The sequence below is a fragment of the Lepidochelys olivacea genome (genome assembly GCF_965140295.1).
Source record: "Lepidochelys olivacea isolate rLepOli2 genome assembly, chromosome: 2".
Classification (NCBI taxonomy): Eukaryota; Metazoa; Chordata; order Testudines; family Cheloniidae; genus Lepidochelys; species Lepidochelys olivacea.
Window position 1 is genome coordinate 10,506,717 of NC_140412.1, and position 19,706 is coordinate 10,526,422.

Sequence of the window (19,706 nt, forward strand, 5' to 3'; positions counted from 1 at the left end):
GATAAATACCAGTCTTCACTTCAACTTTAGAGACTTAAGGAGGGATGCACCAGGAGACAGAGTAATGGAGGGACAGTTAGGGATTGGAGACTTCTTATGCCCTTGGTTCTGGAGTACTGGAACGGACATGTACATGCTCCCTTAATGTCAGCTTTGAAATGGTTTGTAGCACAGTTTACCAATATACAGGTCTTAGCACAGATCTTCAGAGAGAATAGATTTGGAGCACAAATGTTAAATTAATTTTTGCATTTTTGTTAGTGCAACATTGTTTGACTTAATTTATTTGCACAATATCAGAAAATTGAATCTAGCTAGGAAGTTGTTATATGGGATGCAATGGTAGTGGCGAGAGTTTTACTACATACGCTCTTCAGTCTTTAAGGGTATTTCTACACAGCATTATTTAGTGAAGCTGCACAGCTGGGTTGACCAACTTGGAGGTAGCGGGGCTCCCATTAACGTTGTAAAAATAGCTGTATAGGCTGTTCTATGAAGTTGTATCTCAGACTTGAGCTTGGGCTCTGAAGCCCATCCCCCTTCCTAGATTTTCAGATGGAAGCTATTTTTAACCAAAGATCTTGCATGAAGCTATTGATTCTCTGACCTTGTAAGGTATGTAGCATTTTTCAGACTGGTTCTTACTAATGCTAGTTTTTAATTTTAAACGTTACTTGTAAATTTAAATTCTTGTTCATAGATGAGTATAATTCTGATTCTTAACAGCTTTTCAAATAAACTTAAGATAAGGGAGGGAAAGTTGGCTAGATTGTCGGGCTCAACTGGTAGTGATCAATGTCTCTATGTCTAGTTGGCAGCCGGTATCAAGTGGAGTGCCCCAAGGGTCGGTCCTGGGGCCGGTTTTGTTCAATATCTTCATAAATGATCTGGAGGATGGTGTGGATTGCACCCTTAGCAAGTTTGCAGATGACACTAAACTGGGAGGAGTGGTAGATACGCTGGAGGGTAGGGATAGGATACAGAGGGCCCTAGACAAATGAGGATTGGGCCAAAAGAAATCTGATGAGGTTCAAGAAGGACAAGTGCAGAGTCCTGAATTTAGGATGGAAGAATCCCATGCACCGCTACAGACTAGGGACCAAATGGCTCCGCAGCAGTTCTGCAGAAAAGGACCTAGGGTTTACAGTGGACGAGAAGCTGGATATGAGTCAACAGTGTGCCCTTGTTGCGAAGAAGGCCAATGGCATTTTGGGCTGTATAAGTAGGGGCATTGCCAGCAGATTGAGGGACATGATCGTTCCCCTCTATTTGATATTGGTGAGGCCTTTTCTGGAGTACTGTGTCCAGTTTTGGGCCCCACACTACAAGAAGGATGTGGAAAAATTGGAAAGAGTCCAGCGGAAGGCAACAAAAATAATTAGGGGACTGGAACACATGACTTATGAAGAGAGGCTGAGGGAACTGGGATTGTTTAGTCTGCAGAAGAGACGAATGAGGGGGGATTTGATAGCTGCTTTCAGCTACCTGAAGGGGGATTCCAAAGAGGATGGATCTAGACTGTTCTCAATGGTAGCTGATGACAGAACAAGGAGTAATGGTCTCAAGTTGCAGTGGGGGAAGTTTAGGTTGGATATTAGGCAAAACTTTTTCACTAGGAGGGTGGTGAAACACTGGAATGCGTTACCTAGGGAGGTGGTGGAATCTCCTTCCTTAGATATTTTTAAGGTCAGGCTTGACAAAGCCTTGGCTGGGATGATTTAGTTGGGGATTGGTCCTGCTTTGAGCAGGGGGTTGGACTAGATGACCTTCTGAGGTCCCTTCCAACCCTGATATTCTATGATTCTATGAAATGCACAAGTACTCCTTTTCTTTTTGCGAATACAGACTAACACGGCTGTTACTCTGAAACCTGGCAATATAAACTGTAATTACTGAATTGTGGAAGGTTGCACCTGCCAGTTTTTCCTTGTAAACCCAGATTTGCAGGGTTAAGTATTGTTCATTTGAAATTGAGGATTTTAAATTTAAACATAAGCTTAGAAACTGTCTGTGGATTGACATTTTATACATTGCCCGCTAAACCATTTTAATGTCTTGAACTTCAAAAATGTAATTATCAATACAGTTAGAGAGAGAATCAAGTTCTTCAGGAGAGATCTTTTTGCAATGGGAATTTATTCTGTTTTTATAAACTATAGCTCACTTAGCAGACATTTTCCCAAATACCACTCCTTTCCAGTTCCACATATGAAATTCAGGTCTTGCCCACTGCTATACTGCTCCACCTACCAGAGAGTGAGGAGGCAAAGAAATTTGTCATGGCTAGTTTCTGCAATGGTGGTATTCTAGTGGGGCTTCTTCCCTGTGGAGACCATTTTGTATCAAGACACCTGCCAGAACATTTTCAAAAGTGATGGTGATTTTGGATGACCAACTTGAGACTCTGTAACTGTGCCTGGTTTTTTTGGAGGCTGGGTGCTCAGCACTTTCTGAAATATCAGAACCCGTGAAAGTGTCTGAAGTCAGGAACCTGAAATCATTTGTTATGCTTAAAATTCTAGGCTCTTGTCTCCTCATTATTAATATGCTGAAACTGTTATTTTGGTCCTGCACATCTCTGAGAATCCTGCTCCAAGGGCTCGCATGTCGTGATCTGATGTGACAACTGCATACATCAACCGATAGGCCAGCCAGAGCTTGTTGCTCAGGGCAGAAAACTTCAGTATATGTTTCAGTGATGTATCAAATTCTCTTTAAATCATTTCTTACCTGTAAAGAAAGGCTAATGGATTTGTAGGTTGGCTGAACAGATGGCAGCTAAGTTGCATAAATCTTTTCAGCATTTTGTTGCCTTCCAAGTTCTCTAAGTATTAGCTATATCACTGTGCCCCAGAGAGTGAAGCTTACTTATCGTAAATGGGCCTTCAATTCAACAGCTATATACATATTTGCTTTCTTGTGGGACTGAGATAATCAAAATGTGTACACTGCCCCATTTCACCCCTTAATTTAGAGATTTCTTGGGAAAGACAGGCAAAAAAAGGAAGCAGGTGATATAGAAGCCACATTACATCAGGCAATCTTAGTTGTTCAGGACCTCTGCTGTATGACAATTCATATATTCCTATTAACAGTTAATGCTAAGAGAAATGGAAGAGATGTGAAACCAAATCAATCTCTAACTATTAGGGATCAGGAATGACACCTTCATTGGGGCAGATTACTGTGGAGACTTCTGTACTGTTCTTTGAAGTATGTAGTTCTGGCAACTATCAAAGATATGACATCAGAATAGGTCAACCACAGGTGTGATGCAGTATGACAGTTCTTATGACATATTGAGCTTGTTTCACTAGTGACTCCCACTTAATCTGGATCTTTTGCTATGGTGCCTGTTATCGCTCATTAGCCCTACCAAACTTCATTGGATGGTTTATACTCTTGTATGCCTTAGGCATCTGAGAGACATCGTCACAAAAAGCTCTGAGTTCTTGTGTAGTGGTATGGACTATTCCACCTCAAAAGCTTACTCTTGGTTACAATGGATCTTCAGTAAACTTGTTCAGGGAAATTTTCTTGTGAGTAAATATTGTTTCCAGCATGTTTTTAAATTATTTTTGGTTTGATTCAATAAATTAACATGTTTAAAAGTTGGTATTTTGTCTGCAGTCTGGCAAATTGGATTTCATGAGTTGGGCATACATCCTAATGCCTTAGGTTGTCACTTTTTCTTTGAAGTCAAGATTTAAAGAAACGATGGGCTTAATTTTGCAAATTCCCTCATTTTATTGAATTGATATCTTAGGTGCAAAAGCCAGAAACTACTTTTCCGTAACATGTAGAACAATAATTTTTCTGTATATACTTTCTTCCATCTTTTATGGAGGAAAAAGAATATTGTGTGAGAGTGTTATTTTTACCTCTAAGTCTGTTGCTGTTACTGACATTAGGTTAAGAAAGGCTATAAAATATCTCGTTTTGAATCTCTGTGGGACATTAAATTAATTGCAGTCAATTTCCCTTGCAAGTCTTAATAGTCCCATATATAAAACAAATATTATTTTGTTTGTTTAACTCTCGTAGATGGAGGACTAACATATGAAAAGTATCAGACAGGTAGCTGTCTTAGTCTGTATCCGCAAAAACAACGAGGAATCCGTGTGGCATCTTAGAGACTAACAAATTTATTTGGTCATAAACTTTTGTGGGCTATAACCCACTTCATCAGATGCATGGAGTGGAAAATACAGTAGGCAGGTATAAATATACAGCACATGAAAAGTTGGGAGTTGCCTTACCAAGTGAGGGGGTGAGAGCTAAAAAGGCCAATTCAATCAGGGTGGATGTGGCCCATTCCCAACAGTTGACAAGCAGGACTGAGTATCAACAGAGGGAAAATTACTTTGTTGTGACCCAGCCACTCCCAGTCTTTATTCAGGCCTAATTTGATGGTGTCAAGTTTGCAAATTAATTCCAGTTCTGCAATTGCTCGTTGAAGTCTGTTTTTGAAGTTTTTTTGTTGAAGAATGGCCACTCTTAAGTCTGTTATTGAGTATCCAGGGAGATTGAAGTGCTCTCCTACTGGTTTTTGAAAGGTGCCATTCTTGATGTCTGATTTGTGTCCATTTATTCTTGTGCACAGAGACTGTCCAGTTTGGCCAGCGTACATGGCAGAGGAGCATTGCTGGCACATGATGGCAAATATCACATTGGTAGATGTGCAGGGGAACGAGCCCCTGATGGTGTGGGTGATGTGGTTAGGTCCTATGATGGTGTCCCTTGAATAGATATGCGGACAGAGTTGGCAATGGGGTTTGTTGCAGGGATTGGTTCCTGGGTAAGTGTTCCTGTTGTGTGGTGTAGAGTTGCTGGTGAGTATCTGCTTCAGGTTGGGGGGGCTGTCTGTAAGCGAGGACTGGCTTGTCTCCCAAGGTCTGAAAGTGAGGGATCATCCTTCAGGATAGGTTGTAGATCCTTGATGATGCGCTGGAGAGATTTTAGTTGGAGGCTGTAGGTGACCGCTAATGGTGTTCTGTTACTTCCTTTTTTTTGGACCTGTCCTGTAATAGGTGACTTCTGGGTACCCTTCTGGCTCTGTCACTCTTTCTTCACTCAGCAGGTGGGTATTGTAGTTGTAAGAACGCTTGATAGAGATCCTGTAGATGTGTGCCTCTGTCTGAGGGATTGGAGCAAATGCAGTTGTATCTTAAGGCTTGGCTGTAGCCCATAGATCATGTGATGTGGTCTGAATGAAAGCTGGAGGCATGTAGGTAAGTTTAGCGGTTAGTAGGTTTCTGGTATAGGGTGGTGTTTATGTGACCATTGCTTATTTGCACTGTAATGTCCAGGAAGTGGCTCTCTTGTGTGGACTGGTCCAGGCTGAGGTTGATGATGGGGTGGAAATTGTTGAAATCCTGGCGGAATTCCTCAGATTTTCTTCCCATGGGTCCAGATGATGAAGATGTCATCAATGTAGCGCAAATAGAGTAGGGGCACTATGGGACGAGAGCTGAGGAAGCGTTGTTCTAAGTAAGCCATAAAAATGTTGGCATACTGTGGGGCCATGCGGTATAGCAGTGCCGCTGGCTTGAAGGTATAAATCGTCCCCAAATATGAAATAGTTGTGGGTGAGGACAAAGTCACAAAGTTCAGTAACTAGGTCTGCTGTGACATTATTGGGGATACCTGAAAAGTAGTGGTGTTGTAGCCATGTTGGTCCCAGGATGTTAGAGACACAAGGTGGGTGAGATAATATCTTTTATTGGACTTACACAGAGCTCTTCTTTAGGTCTGGGAAAAGTGCTCAGAATGTCAGCTAATTACAAGGTGGAACATACTGTTTAGCATAAGTAGTTACCATGTGTTTCAAGGGACCAATCCAGGTGAAGTAGCCTGTTAATACCTCTCCAGTCACAGGGGGAGGTGGAAAAAAAAGGCTGCGGGGGGGGTGTTAAGTGGGTTATATATTGTTGTAATAACCCATAAATCCACTCTCTCTTGTTTTGCAGTTTCCTTTAAAAGTGGAGAGGTCACATATAAAAGTGTTCACGCACAGGTGAAAATGGTGTTTTTGTCTCTTACATTTTTCTGTGTGAGTTCACTTGAGAGCATAATGATTGGTTTCACCAACAAAGTTGTTGTTGGGGCATTTAGTGCACTTGATGAGGTACAGCAATGGGACGTTCCCCTGGTGTTATCTGGACCGGTGACCGAGTACTCCAATCCTCGACTCTGGGAGCCAGCCTCACCCTGCTCTGCTGTGAGAACCCCGACTCCCGGGATGTTCATGCACAGCCTCTGGTATGTAAGCTGCTCCCAGCTACCGCTGCTTGGACTATGCAACAGAATGATACTAGCCAGCATCCGAGACACAACCCTAGGAATCAGGCTTGTTATCCCAAGGTGGGGGCTCTCTGCAAAGATAGATTTTAAGTGATAATAAGTCAAAGCACAACAAGTCAGCTTTGGTCAAATGAAATAAAAACAAAATGCATTCTAAGCTGATCTTAACACTTTCAGTGTCCTTACAAACGTAGATGCTTCTTACCACAGGCTGGCTAGTTGCCCTTCAGCCAGGCTCTCCCCTTTGATCAGTGCTTCAGTCGCTTGGTGGTGATGTCTGTAGATGGAGGTGGAAGAGAGAGGAAGAGCGTGGCAAACGTCTCTCCCTTTTATCATATTCTTCTTCCGTCCTGGCTTTGCTCCCACCCACCACTTAAGGGTCAGGTGAGCATTACTTCATCGTAGTCCCTGACTGACAAAGGGAAGAGGGGTGACTCACTCAAGAGTCCAACAGATCTTTTGTTGCTGCCTAGGCCAGTGTCCTTTGTTTCTGTGAAGCTGGGCTGGGTATATCCTATACGTGCCCTGATGAAGTGTGACCTGCCCCTCTGTTTCTGGAGAGTTTTGCCTGGGCTTGTTTGAAGCCATGAGGACACATTTTCAACCTCATAGCTATATACGTGAAATTACAATCTATAATAATATTATAACAATGCTCAGTGCATCATGAGCCTTCCGAAGACACCCGACATGGCAAACTTTGCATTGGATACCACGCAATCATATTATAAGGATGAACATGGGGGTGCTGGGTGTTCCCCCGAGATAGTGTCACAACCACATGTTGTGATATGCATGTATAGGACCCATAGATCTTGAAAGGTTGTTGTGGGGCGGGCAGTGGGGTATTGATCATTGTAGTAGTGGAGATATGTTTACAGGTTTTGCATCTGTTGTTCTGGCAGGGTCTGGTGTCACTTGGAGTTGGTGTGTCCTGGTCTATGGGGAGCTTCTGGCTTGGAGTGGTTGGGGCCAGAAGAGGTGGTTCAGGAAAGATGTCTTTCAGCATGTGGTCCCCATTAAGTATGGGTTGTAATTTTTTGATGATACCTCATGTGGGTTCGTTCTCCCAGGCTGGCTTTGTGAGGGTTATGGAGTTGTAGTTGGTTCTGCTTTTTTTGTGGTTTGTTTTTGTTGGATGGCTGTCCTCAGGTGGCTGAACCCATGGATCATCACACCTACTTTCACAGATCCAGTAATCACCCCAAACACACAAAGAAATCTGTTATCTACAGCCAGGCACTCTACCACAGAATAAGTGCCGAGGAGAAAGTCCAGGATATACACCTTAAAACACTTAAAATAGCCTTCACCAAACAATGACACTCTACCAGTGAAGTAGGTCACATCATGTAACAGGCCACCTAAATATTCTGAGAGAAACTGCTTCAATACAGAAATAAAACACTTTAATAAACACACTGCTAGTGGTCACCTACCACTCCATACTGGAATCCATATGGATCTGACCTCTCAGTCCTCATCCTCAAAGAAAACCTGCACAACACCTTCAAAAAACAAGCCTGAGAGCTTAATTTAATAACTTTTCTAGATACTAATATACATGGACTGAATAGAGATACTGGATTTATGGGTTATTACAAAAATCTATAACTCACTTAACACCCTCACCCCATCTTCCTCCCCCCCCCCTGCCCCTTTCCCCCTATGACTGGAGAGGTGTTAATGGGCCACTTCACCTTGCATAGTCCCTGGACATATGTGTTAACTACTTATGCTTAACAATCTGTTCCACCTTGTGTTAAGCTGTGACAGTCTTGAGTACATTTCCCAGACCTGAAGATGAGCTCTGTGTAAGCTTGAAAGCTTGTCTCTCTCGCCAACAGAAGTTGGTCCAATATTACCTCATCCACCTTGCTTGACTAATATGAAAAGCAGTCCTACACTGTAGCCATTATCAAGCAAAACCCATTTAGGTGTGAAAAATTAAAAAAGTCATTCTTATTATATTCTCATCCCTAGATGTAATACATTTCACATTGGAATTAGATTTCTTCAAACAAACCATCTGCTTCTAAAACACACACACAATAATTCCTGTCAATTATATTCTACAGTAGCTATGAGATGTCAGCATTAATAAATTGACAGTGAAATACAAGAAGATGCAAATTAATTTTCAGCTGAGAACAAATATTAAACAGAATATTGTCTGTGTAGCTGTTCCACTCTTTCAGAACAGAGATTGGAACCCTCTGGCTGTTGTAACTGCACACTTGTTTCCTCAAGTTCATGAGGAGCCATTGCCTTAACCCCACTTCTGTTTCTTGTGACTACTGTGGAAAGAGAACTTGGAACCCTCTATCTTTTTCTTTTTGGTCAATTTTTTTCTTGGTAGATAAGTGCTTAATATTAATGGTGGTTTCATTTTACTGTTGTTGAAGTTTTATGGTAATGTTAGTCCTGTCCCACTATGTGGTCTAGACACACACACAAACAAAATCTGAGATAAGACTGAATAAATGAGTAAGGACAGGAGTGTGGATTTGTACTGACAGTCTTCTCAGAGCTAGAATTGCTAGGTAAGTAGCCTTTCTTCTTCTAGTGGTGGTCCCTTTATGTATTGTAAACTCTGGTGCACCTGCATGCAATGTGCCGGAGCTGGAAGATTTTTTTGTAGCAGTCTGTTGACCCGCGTGTGTCGCATGTTTTGCCTTGTGTCTCAGGCGAGGTTATATTAGGTTGTGTGGATCGACGCCTCTTCAGTTCCCTCTTACCGCCTCCTGGCCAGAGTCTGAATCCCTGTTCCTTCATGATAATAGCTTGACTGCAAGACCATTTTCATCCATTTGTATATAGTTCTTCTTTGTTTTTTTAGCTGTAAATAGTTGTTAGTATAGTGTACTTAGTTAATCTTCGTTGGACAAGAGACAGTGCTTCTGCACCCTCCTGGAGGAGGGTTGCCTGGTGGCCAGGATGAGGGTCCACGCAGTCATGGATACTGCGGATACATACTCCCATTGCCTCGCCACATGTGTGGTCATGCGCAGCAACTTTGGCTACAATCCAGCAGCTTCCCACAGGAGGTCAAAACCACAAAACAGGACCTCCCTTTTGATAAGGAGAAGCACATCTCCACCAAGGCAGATGAGTCCCTTCACTCCCTGAACTACTCAAGGGAGAAACTCTGGTCCCTTGGGATCCATATCCCATCACAAACAGCAGCGACATCCCTTCTATCCCTGGCAGTATGCATAATATCCACCCTACTATCACTGGCAACAAGAATTCCTGCGGAAGCAACATTGTCCACAGTGCCCCCAGGCTGCGTCCCCTGCCATGACCATCTCCTGCATCTTGATCCACCAACAGCCCAAGGCTCACTTTTGACTCACAAGTAGAGTGCTATGAACCCTCCCTGTCACCACTCTGGTCCCCCCAGTTGTCTTTGGGGGCCGTCCTGCCCTCTTCGCCCGCAATTGCCATGGATGGTTGGGTGCACCACAGATACTCTATTGAATTCCTTGTTTTCTTCCCCACATGGGGCACCCCTCAGACGCTTACTGGGGATCCTTCCTATCACTGCCTCCTACAAGAAGTGGCGTCCTTGTGGCAATGGACATCATGGAGCATCCAGATATCTTCAAGTCCTGCGGGAGCTCATCTTGTCCATTTGCAGATAATGCTCTACATCTTAATGAGAAGCTATCTTAGAAGCAATTTCTTGTTAATCCAGCTGAGTGTTCAGAGATCATATTTGTCACGTTATTCCTCTTCACTCATTTTACAGAAAAAATCCTTTTATCTTGCTGTTGTCTCCACGTATCGGAAAGAGGAGGCAGAAACTGTCCATCACCCTTGTTACACCTCCTTCATATGAGTCTGAAACTTTGGCTGTTGTCCCTAAAGAACAGTAGAAAACCAGGATTGTGATATCATCACAAATGAATTCATAAAAGGAGTAGGAGATACCTTTGATCAAACAAAATTACTAGGAGGGAATTTTCCCTGGTAATACCTCACTCCTTTCCTCCTTCCAATCCATGGTACTGTGCTGATGTGGGAAGTGGTAAGACAGGAGGTTGGACATATTTGCTATCTGCAAAAGAGTACTTATCTACAAAAGAGAGGTGCCCAAGAGGAATGAGTTGTAGCTTATCAGGCAGAAATGAATTGGGGAGGAATTTTTTATTTTTCAGTTTATTGATCAGAGTTGTATCTGGGTGAATGTCCAAATTTTTAAGAACAATACAAAATTAATTACTTTGAAAGGGAGATTCTTAAATCTAAAATTTATCTATTAAAGCTCCTTCCCTCATACTCGTACAGAAACTTGAGAGAAGCTGGGCTTTACCCAGTACTCTGAAGGTCACCAGACTGTCCTTGTCTGTTAAATATAGTGGGCTGGTGTGCTGTAAAGCAAAGATCCGTTATTTTCTCTGGTCCCTGTACTGTGCAAAGTAGTGTTAAATGTTTGATGAACTGACCCCTTGTGAGGAATCATTTACAGCAGTGATCTCCAACTTTTTTTTTATGCCCAAGATCACTTTTTGAATCTAAGGGCAACCCAGGATCTACCCTGTGCCCCTTCCCCGAGGCCCCACCCTGCTCACTCCATTGCTCGCTGTCCCCCACCCTTACTTACTTTCTCTGGGTAGAGGGTTGGGGTTCAGGCTCTGGGCTGGGGCCAAGGTGTTCGCAGTGTGGGAGGAGGCTCTGGGCTGAGTCTGGGGCAGGGGGTTGGGGTGCATGAGAGGTGCAAGCTCAAGGAGGGAGTTTGGGTGAAGGAGGGGGCTCTGGGCTGGGGCAGAGTATTGAGGTGCAGGAGGGGATACAGGGTGCTGGCTCTGGGAGGGGGGTCAGGACTGAGGCAGGGTTTGGGGTGCAGGAGGGGGTATGGGGTGGTAGCTCTGGGAAGGGTCTGGGGCTTGGGGTGCAGGAGGGGATACAGGGTGTTGGCTCTGGGAGGGAGCTCAGGGTGGGGTTTCAGGTTCAAGAGGAGGTTTGGGGTGCAGAAGGGGGTATGGGGTGCTGGTTCCAGGAGGGGGCTGAGGATTGGGGTGTGGCCTCCTGCTGGGCAGCACTTACCTCTGGCGGCTCCCGGTGGGAGGCAGGTGTGGTGAGGCTAAGGCAGGCTTCCTGTCTACCCTGGCCTCACACTGCTCCCGGAAGGGGCCAATGCGCACCTGCAGCCTGAGCGCTGCCCCCCTCTGTAAGCATCGCCCCCACAGCTCTCCCGGCCAGTGGGAGCTGTGGGGTTTGCAGGCAGGAGCAGTGTACGGCGGGAGACCCCTGTCTGGCTGCGGGGCCTCGCTGGCTGCTTCCGGGACCAGCGTGGGGCCAGGGTAGGCGGGGAGCCTGCCTTAGCGGCAGCCACGCTACACTTCCAGAGATTGCAATCGACTGGGATATCCTCTAGGATCGACTAGTCACTGCAATCAACCGGTTGGTGACTACTGATTTACAGTGTACAGTAGCTACGGTATGTGCTATTATGAATAAGTAACCTTTTCCTTATGAAGATGCTCCCAGTCAACTATCACTGTTTGTTTTATGTAGTTATATGCTTTTTTGTGGTGCTCATCACTGTAGTTTCTGTGAGCATCTTGTAAACATTAATGAATATATAGATGGGGAACTGAGGCATTGAAAGATTAACGGTATGTCTACATTAGTGCACAAGAAGCCAGGGTATAGAACACTAGTCTGCTGTGCAATAAGTTTCCATATGGACCCTGCTACCAAACAATAGTGCAGTTTAACGTACTGCTTGTTATTTGAAATGGCAGTGTCAAAAATGCACCATAAACTTTTAGTGCATGGTAGCCAGGTCCACATGGAGGTTTACTGCCTGGCAGACTAGTGTCTATACATTGTCTACTGCTATGGATTCACACCCTGGTTGCTGCACATGGTTTCAGTATCGATAAGCCCTAAATAGTTTGTCCAAGGTCACACGAGGAGTCAGTGGCAGAATTAGGAGTTGAGCTGAGATCTGCGTCGCAGTTCAGTTTCTGAATAGTACATCAGAAGAAAGTTGTTCACTAGACGTCAGTCTGCATATTACTGTAACATTTTTAATACTTAACATTTTCTTCCAGCAATTATTAATGTATAAATTTTTTTATTATTTTTAGCTAGTTATATAAAGTCACTAATTGTTTTGATAATGGGTACTTAATGTCCTTTGGTGTAGTATTGACGCTTTTTATTAACGCAAAGTTACAGTAAAACGTTAACATATTATATCATACATTACTTACTATTTATGCAGGATCAGGTTAATATTCAAAGAACCTGGCTTGCTGGATAAGAAGCTCTCCTCCTTTAGAAATTTGGCCACCCTTTTTAGTGTACTATAAATACTTATCCTCTCTTTGGAGCTTCTGTTGTGTATGTACTTGGTATGACATCTTTTCCATTGCAAAGACAGTCCATATTTTACTAGCCCACAATTTCATAAGAGAAGTCACATGTTTCCACTACAAAATAAATAAATTGTCTTTCTGTTTAAAATGAACATCCTTTCCTGGAGCATTAAGTAAACAGATTGGGGGATCTCTGGGAAGCTGGTATTTTTTTTATAAGATGAATCTGTTTAATTATCTCCTCCCCAAACTGTCTAATTCCGGGACACAACCACCATATGTCTGAGTATGTTCTTCTTTCCCCACAATTCCTCAAACAAGGTGCCTCCCCAGGAGCAAAACTGTGGGGATCTTAACTGGAGTCAAATGCTATCTATACAGTAATTTATAAAATTTTTCTTTGAGTTACATAAATTGAAGATGTACATTGTCTTTCCCATATGGAGACCCATTCATCCAGATCAATTTCGTTGTCTCAGGACTTATACACACTAGTGCTTACTTCGGTATAACTTAAGTCGCTCAAGGATGCCATCCCCCTGAGTGATGTAAGTGACACCGACCTAAGCACTGGTGTGGAAGAAGCTCTCCTGCTGACTTAGCTACTGCTGCTTCAGGAGGTGGAGTAATTATGCCAACTGGAGAGCTCTCCAGAATGTATAGTATAAAGCATCTGCACTACAGCTGTTCAGCTACGTCGGTACCCTTTGTTTTTGATGTTTCCATATGGATTTTAATAGCACATCCTGTCATGTCAAGGATACCAATAGGGATGAACTGAAATAAAAATCATCACTGTAGTATTTTGGCGAACTTCAGAGCTCACTTGGCATAGCACATAATTGGCATAATATGTCATATTTAGTTCCTCTGTTGTGTAGTTGGCCAACTGAATTGTAGTTTGTTTATTTTAAAAATCCATTTACTTGGTATTGTTTATTGCTAATTATCCAAACTTGAACATAATTAATTGCTAGTGAGATCGTAAAATAAATTCATATAAATTATCTCAATACCACATTTATAGTAAACATAATGAAATATATTCATTTTTTTTCCTATCATTTTCTATGTCAGTTTAATGCTTATGAAAGAGAGGAACTAATAGTGCTCAGAGCTGTGCATGGTGTTTGCCAGTGCTATGCACAACCCCCCACAAATATCTTCCAGTGTAAATTAATCCTGACTTGTGTCCCTAATATTCTAGTCCTGAAGTACTCTAAATTGGTGATTGTTAATCAGGGTTCCGGGACCCCCCCGGGGGAGGGGGGAAGGGAAGCAGTGAGCAGGTGTCAGTGGTCTACGAGAATAAACCATAGAGCAGGGCCAGCATTAGACTCACTGGGGCCCAGGGCAGAAACCTGAATTCTGAGCCCTGGTACGCATGGCTGAAGCCAGCCCTGAGCACTTTAGCTTTGCGTAGCCCCCAGCAGTGTGGGGCCTGGGGAATCACTCTGCTTACTACTCACTAGCCCTGTCTTTTAATCTACTGAAAAACAGTTGTTGTGGCATGGGTGAGCTGTGAAATTTTTATAATAGGTTGTGCAGGGAAGGGAACACAGAAGGAAAAAGGTTAAGAACCCCTGCTTTAAATATTGGTCAGCTGCAGCAAGTGGCATGAACATCTTTCTCTGTATTTTGATTTCTAATATGAAGCAGAACCTCCAGTTAAAACAAACAAACAACCCAACCAAAACCCAAATAAAAAGCCCCCACCCCCAAACTGCAGACACTTTGAAATAGTGACTGATTTAGCTTTGGGATTGGTTTTGTCATATGTTCATGATAAGATGAGGTGCTGAGTGTGTCCTATTTCCTTGTTGGGGCGACTGTGATTCAGTACTGTATGGAGATTACTTTAGTTCACTTTTAGGCTGCACTTCAGAGAGGGAAAAACAAATATTTTATGCTGCTTGTAATTTGATGTCAATCATCCAATTATTTTTATTGCTGTTCTTTTCAATAAAGTTTATATTTTGCTTTCCTGGGTAAACATGTTTTTCTTTCACAGGGTGTCATCAGCCCTGCTCAGTCCTGTCAGCATTAATTTATTTTTTCATGCTTTAATACCAAATATTTTCACACATTTAAACAGAAAATGAAAAGAAATAAACTACACATGGTATATAGCATATATGGTACTAGTTGGTTTTAAATTTAAAACTTACTGCTTACTGTGCATATGCTTATATATAATATATACATTTTTAATATAGAAAAGCTGTATGGTGAGTTCCTGAGTTGGAAACTAGAAGACACACTCTCCCAGTTTCCCCTAAAACCTGGGAAGATTGCAACCTTTAATGTAAACATTAAAGTGAAGCTAGACTTCTCCTGTCAAGAAAACCTTCTGCAAGACCTCAGTGATGGTAAGTTACAAATAGGCTTGGCATAATGTGATTTATATTTTGTTTTCCATTTGATTGCTAATATCAGTTTATTTTTAAGCATTATTTTAAATTTTTATCTATTTTAAATTCTCATAGTTGTGGAAAATTATAGGAGGGATTAGACACTATCGGGGTCAGACAATACTTATTTAATGATAGCAGACCTTGAGATTCAAGAAGTTACAACTTTATAACTGGTTTCAGAGTAGCAGCAGTGTTAATCTGTATCCGCAAAAAGAAAAGGAGTACTTCTGGCACCTTAGAGACTAACAAATTTATTTGAGCATAAGCTTTCATGAGCTACAGCTCACTTAATTGGATGCATGCAGTGGAAAATACAGTGGGGAGATTTATATACACAGAGAACATGAAACAATGGGTGTTACCATACACACTGTAACAAGAGTGATCAGGTTTCAGAGTAACAGCCGTGTTAGTCTGTATTCGCAAAAAGAAAAGGAGTACTTGTGGCACCTTAGAGACTAACCAATTTATTAGAGCATAAGCTTTCGTGAGCTACAGCTCACTTCATCAGATGCATATCGTGGAAACTGCAGCAGACTTTATATATACACAGAGAATATGAACCAATACCTCCTCCCACCCCACTGTCCTGCTGGTAATAGCTTATCTAAAGTGATCATCAGGTGGGCCATTTCCAGCACAAATCCAGGTTTTCTCACCCTCCACCCCCCCACACAAATTCACTCTCCTGCTGGTGATAGCCCATCCAAAGTGACAACTCTTTACACAATGTGCATGACAATCAAGTTGGGCTATTTCCTGCACAAATCCAGGTTTTCTCACATTCCCCCCACCCCCATACACACACAAACTCACTCTCCTGCTGGTAATAGCTCATCCAAACTGACCACTCTTCAAGTTTAAATCCAAGTTAAACCAGAACATCTGGGGGGGGGGGGGTAGGAAAAAACAAGAGGAAACAGGCTACCTAGCATAATGACTTAGCCACTCCAAGTCTCTATTTAAGCCTAAATTAATAGTATCCAATTTGCAAATGAATTCCAATTCAGCAGTTTCTCGCTGGAGTCTGGATTTGAAGTTTTTTTGTTTTAAGATAGCGACCTTCATGTCTGTGATTGCGTGACCAGAGAGATTGAAGTGTTCTCCGACTGGTTTATGAATGTTATAATTCTTGACATCTGATTTGTGTCCATTTATTCTTTTACGTAGAGACTGTCCAGTTTGACCAATGTACATGGCAGAGGGGCATTGCTGGCTGATTTAGAACAACGCTTCCTCAGCTCTCGTCCCCTAAAGCCCCTACTCTACTTGCGCTATATTGATGACATCTTCATCATCTGGACCCATGGAAAAGAAGCCCTTGAGGAATTCCACCATGATTTCAACAATTTCCATCCCACCACCAACCTCAGCCTGGTCCAGTCCACACAAGAGATCCACTTCTTGGACACTACAGTGCTAATAAACAATGGTCACATAAACACCACCCTATACCGGAAACCTACTGACCGCTATTCCTACCTGCATGCCTCCAGCTTTCACCCTGACCACACCACACGATCCATCGTCTACAGCCAAGCTCTGCGATACAACCGCATTTGCTCCAACCCCTCAGACAGAGACAAACACCTACAAGATCTCTGTCAAGCTTTCTTACAACTACAATACCCACCTGCAGAAGTAAAGAAACAGATTGATAGAGCCAGAAGAGTTCCCAGAAGTTACCTACTACAGGACAGGCCTAACAAAGAAAATAACAGAACGCCACTAGCCGTCACCTTCAGCCCCCAACTAAAACCCCTCCAACGCATTATTAAGGATCTACAACCTATCCTAAAGGATGACCCAACACTCTCATAAATCTTGGGAGACAGGCCAGTCCTTGCCTACAGACAGCCCCGCAACCTGAAGCAAATACTCACCAACAACCACATACCACACAACAGAACCACTAACCCAGGAACTTATCCTTGCAACAAAGCCCGTTGCCAATTGTGCCCACATATCTATTCAGGGGACACCATCACAGGGCCTAATAACATCAGCCACACTATCAGAGACTCGTTCACCTGCACATCCACCAATGTGATATATGCCATCATGTGCCAGCAATGCCCCTCTGCCATGTACATTGGTCAAACTGGACAGTCTCTACGTAAAAGAATAAATGGACACAAATCAGATGTCAAGAATTATAACATTCATAAACCAGTCGGAGAACACTTCAATCTCTCTGGTCACGCAATCACAGACATGAAGGTCGCTATCTTAAAACAAAAAAACTTCAAATCTAGACTCCAGCGAGAAACTGCTGAATTGGAATTCATTTAAAAATTGGATACTATTAATTTAGGCTTAAATAGAGACGTGGAGTGGCTAAGTCATTATGCAAGGTAGCCTGTTTCCTCTTGTTTTTTCCTACCCCCCCCCCCAGATGTTCTGGTTTAACTTGGATTTAAACTTGAAGAGTGGTCAGTTTGGATGAGCTATTACCAGCAGGAGAGTGAGTTTGTGTGTGTATGGGGGTGGGGGGAATGTGAGAAAACCTAGATTTGTGCAGGAAATAGCCCAACTTGATTGTCATGCACATTGTGTAAAGAGTTGTCACTTTGGATGGGCTATCACCAGCAGGAGAGTGAATTTGTGTGGTGGGGTGGAGGGTGAGAAAACCTGGATTTGTGCTGGAAATGGCCCACCTGATGATCACTTTAGATAAGCTATTACCAGCAGGACAGTGGGGTGGGAGGAGGTATTGGTTCATATTCTCTGTGTATATATAAAGTCTGCTGCAGTTTCCACGATATGCATCTGATGAAGTGAGCTGTAGCTCACGAAAGCTTATGCTCTAATAAATTGGTTAGTCTCTAAGGTGCCACAAGTACTCCTTTTCTTTTTAAGAGTGATCAGGTAAGATGAGCTGTTACCAGCAGGAGAGCGGAGGGTGGGGTGGGGGGAAGGAACCTTTTGTAGTGATAATCAAGGTGGGCCATTTCTAGCAGTTGACAAGAACGTCTGAGGAAGGGGTGGGGAGTGGGGGAATAAACATGGGGAAATAGTTTTACTTTGTGTAACAACACATCCGCTCCCAGTCTCTATTCAAGCCTAAGTTAATTGTATCCAGTTTGCAAATTAATTCCAGTTTACCGGTCTCTTGTTGGAGTCTGTTTTTGAAGGTTTTTTGTTGAAGAATTGCCACTTTTAGATCTGTAATCGAGTGACCATGGATTTGGATTTTTTGACCATGGGATGGTGTTCCGAGGAGGAGTGCTAGGCAGAGATGGGCTCCACCTAATGAAGAGAGGGAAGAGCATCTTTGGAAGCAGGCTGGCTAACCTAGTGAGGAGGGCTTTAAACTAGGTTCAGCGGGGGAAGGAGAACAAAGCCCTGAGGTAAGTGGGGACGTGGGATACCGGGAGGAAGCACGAGCAGGAGAACGCAGAAGGGGAGGGCTCCTGCCTCATACTAAGAAAGCAGGACAAACAGAACGTTATCTCAAGTGCCTATACACAAATGCAAGAAGCCTGGGAAACAAGCAGGGAGAACTGGAAATCCTGGCACAGTCAAGGAATTATGATGTGATTGGAATAACAGACTTGGTGGGATAACTCACATGACTGGAGCACTGTCATGGATGGATATAAACTGTTCAGGAAGGACAGGCAGGGCAGAAAAGGTGGGGGAGTTGCATTGTATGTAAGAGAGCAGTATGACTGCTCAGAGCTCAAGTATTAAACTGCAGAAAAACCTGAGTTTCTCTGGATTAAGTTTAGAAGTGTGAGCAACAAGGGTGATGTCGTGGTGGGAGTCTGCTATAGATCACTGGATCAGCGGGATGAGATGGACAAGGCTTTCTTTCGGCAACTCACAGAAGTTACTAGATTGCAGGCCCTGGTTCTCATGGGAGACTTCAGTCACCCTGATACCTGCTGGGAGAGCAATACAGCGGTGCACAGACAATCCAGGAAGTTTTTGGAAAGTGTAGGGGACAATTTCCTGGTGCAAGTACTGGAGGAACCAACTAGTGGCAGAGCTCTTCTTGACCTGCTGCTCACAAACCGGGAAGAATTAGTAGGGGAAGCAAAAGTGGATGGGAACCTGGGAGGCAGTGACCATGAGATGGTCGAGTTCAGGATCCTGACACAGGGAAGAAAGGAGAGCAGCAGAATACGGACCCTGGACTTCAGAAAAGCAGATTTTGACTCCCTCAGGGAACTGATGGGCAGGATCCCCTGGGAGAATAACATGAGGCGGAAAGGAGTCCAGGAGAGTTGGCTGTGTTTTAAAGAATCCTTATTGAGTTTACAGGGACAAACCATTCCGCTGTGTAGAAAGAATAGTAAATATGGCAGGTGACCAGCTTGGCTTAACCGTGAAATCCTTGATGATCTTAAACACAAAAAAGAAGCTTACAAGAAGTGGAAGACTGGACAAATGACCAGGGAAGAGTATAAAAATATTGCTCAGGCATGCAGGAGTGAAATCAGGAAGGTCAAATCACACCTGGAGTTGCAGCTAGCAAGAGATGTTAAGAGTAACAAGAAGGGTTTCTTCCGGCATGCTAGCAACAAGAAGAAAGTCAAGGAAAGGTGGGCCCCTTACTGAATGAGGGAGGCAAGCTAGTGACAGAAGATGTGGAAAAAGCTAATATACTCAATGCTTTTTTTGCCTCTGTCTTCACGAACAACGTCAGCTCCCAGAC

General features: G+C 43.2%; 1 protein-coding gene across 2 annotated transcripts in view; it reads left to right on the forward strand.

Moving 5' to 3' along the window:
- TRAPPC9 (trafficking protein particle complex subunit 9) overlaps nt 1–19,706 on the forward strand; it is an 832,591-nt gene that overhangs the window by 163,633 nt on the left and 649,252 nt on the right. For both annotated transcript variants that reach the window (XM_084622016.1, XM_084622015.1), the window contains exon 16: nt 14,849–15,001. In XM_084622016.1, coding sequence (XP_084478142.1) covers nt 14,849–15,001 — 153 coding nt within the window. The remainder of the gene's footprint in view (nt 1–14,848; nt 15,002–19,706) is intronic.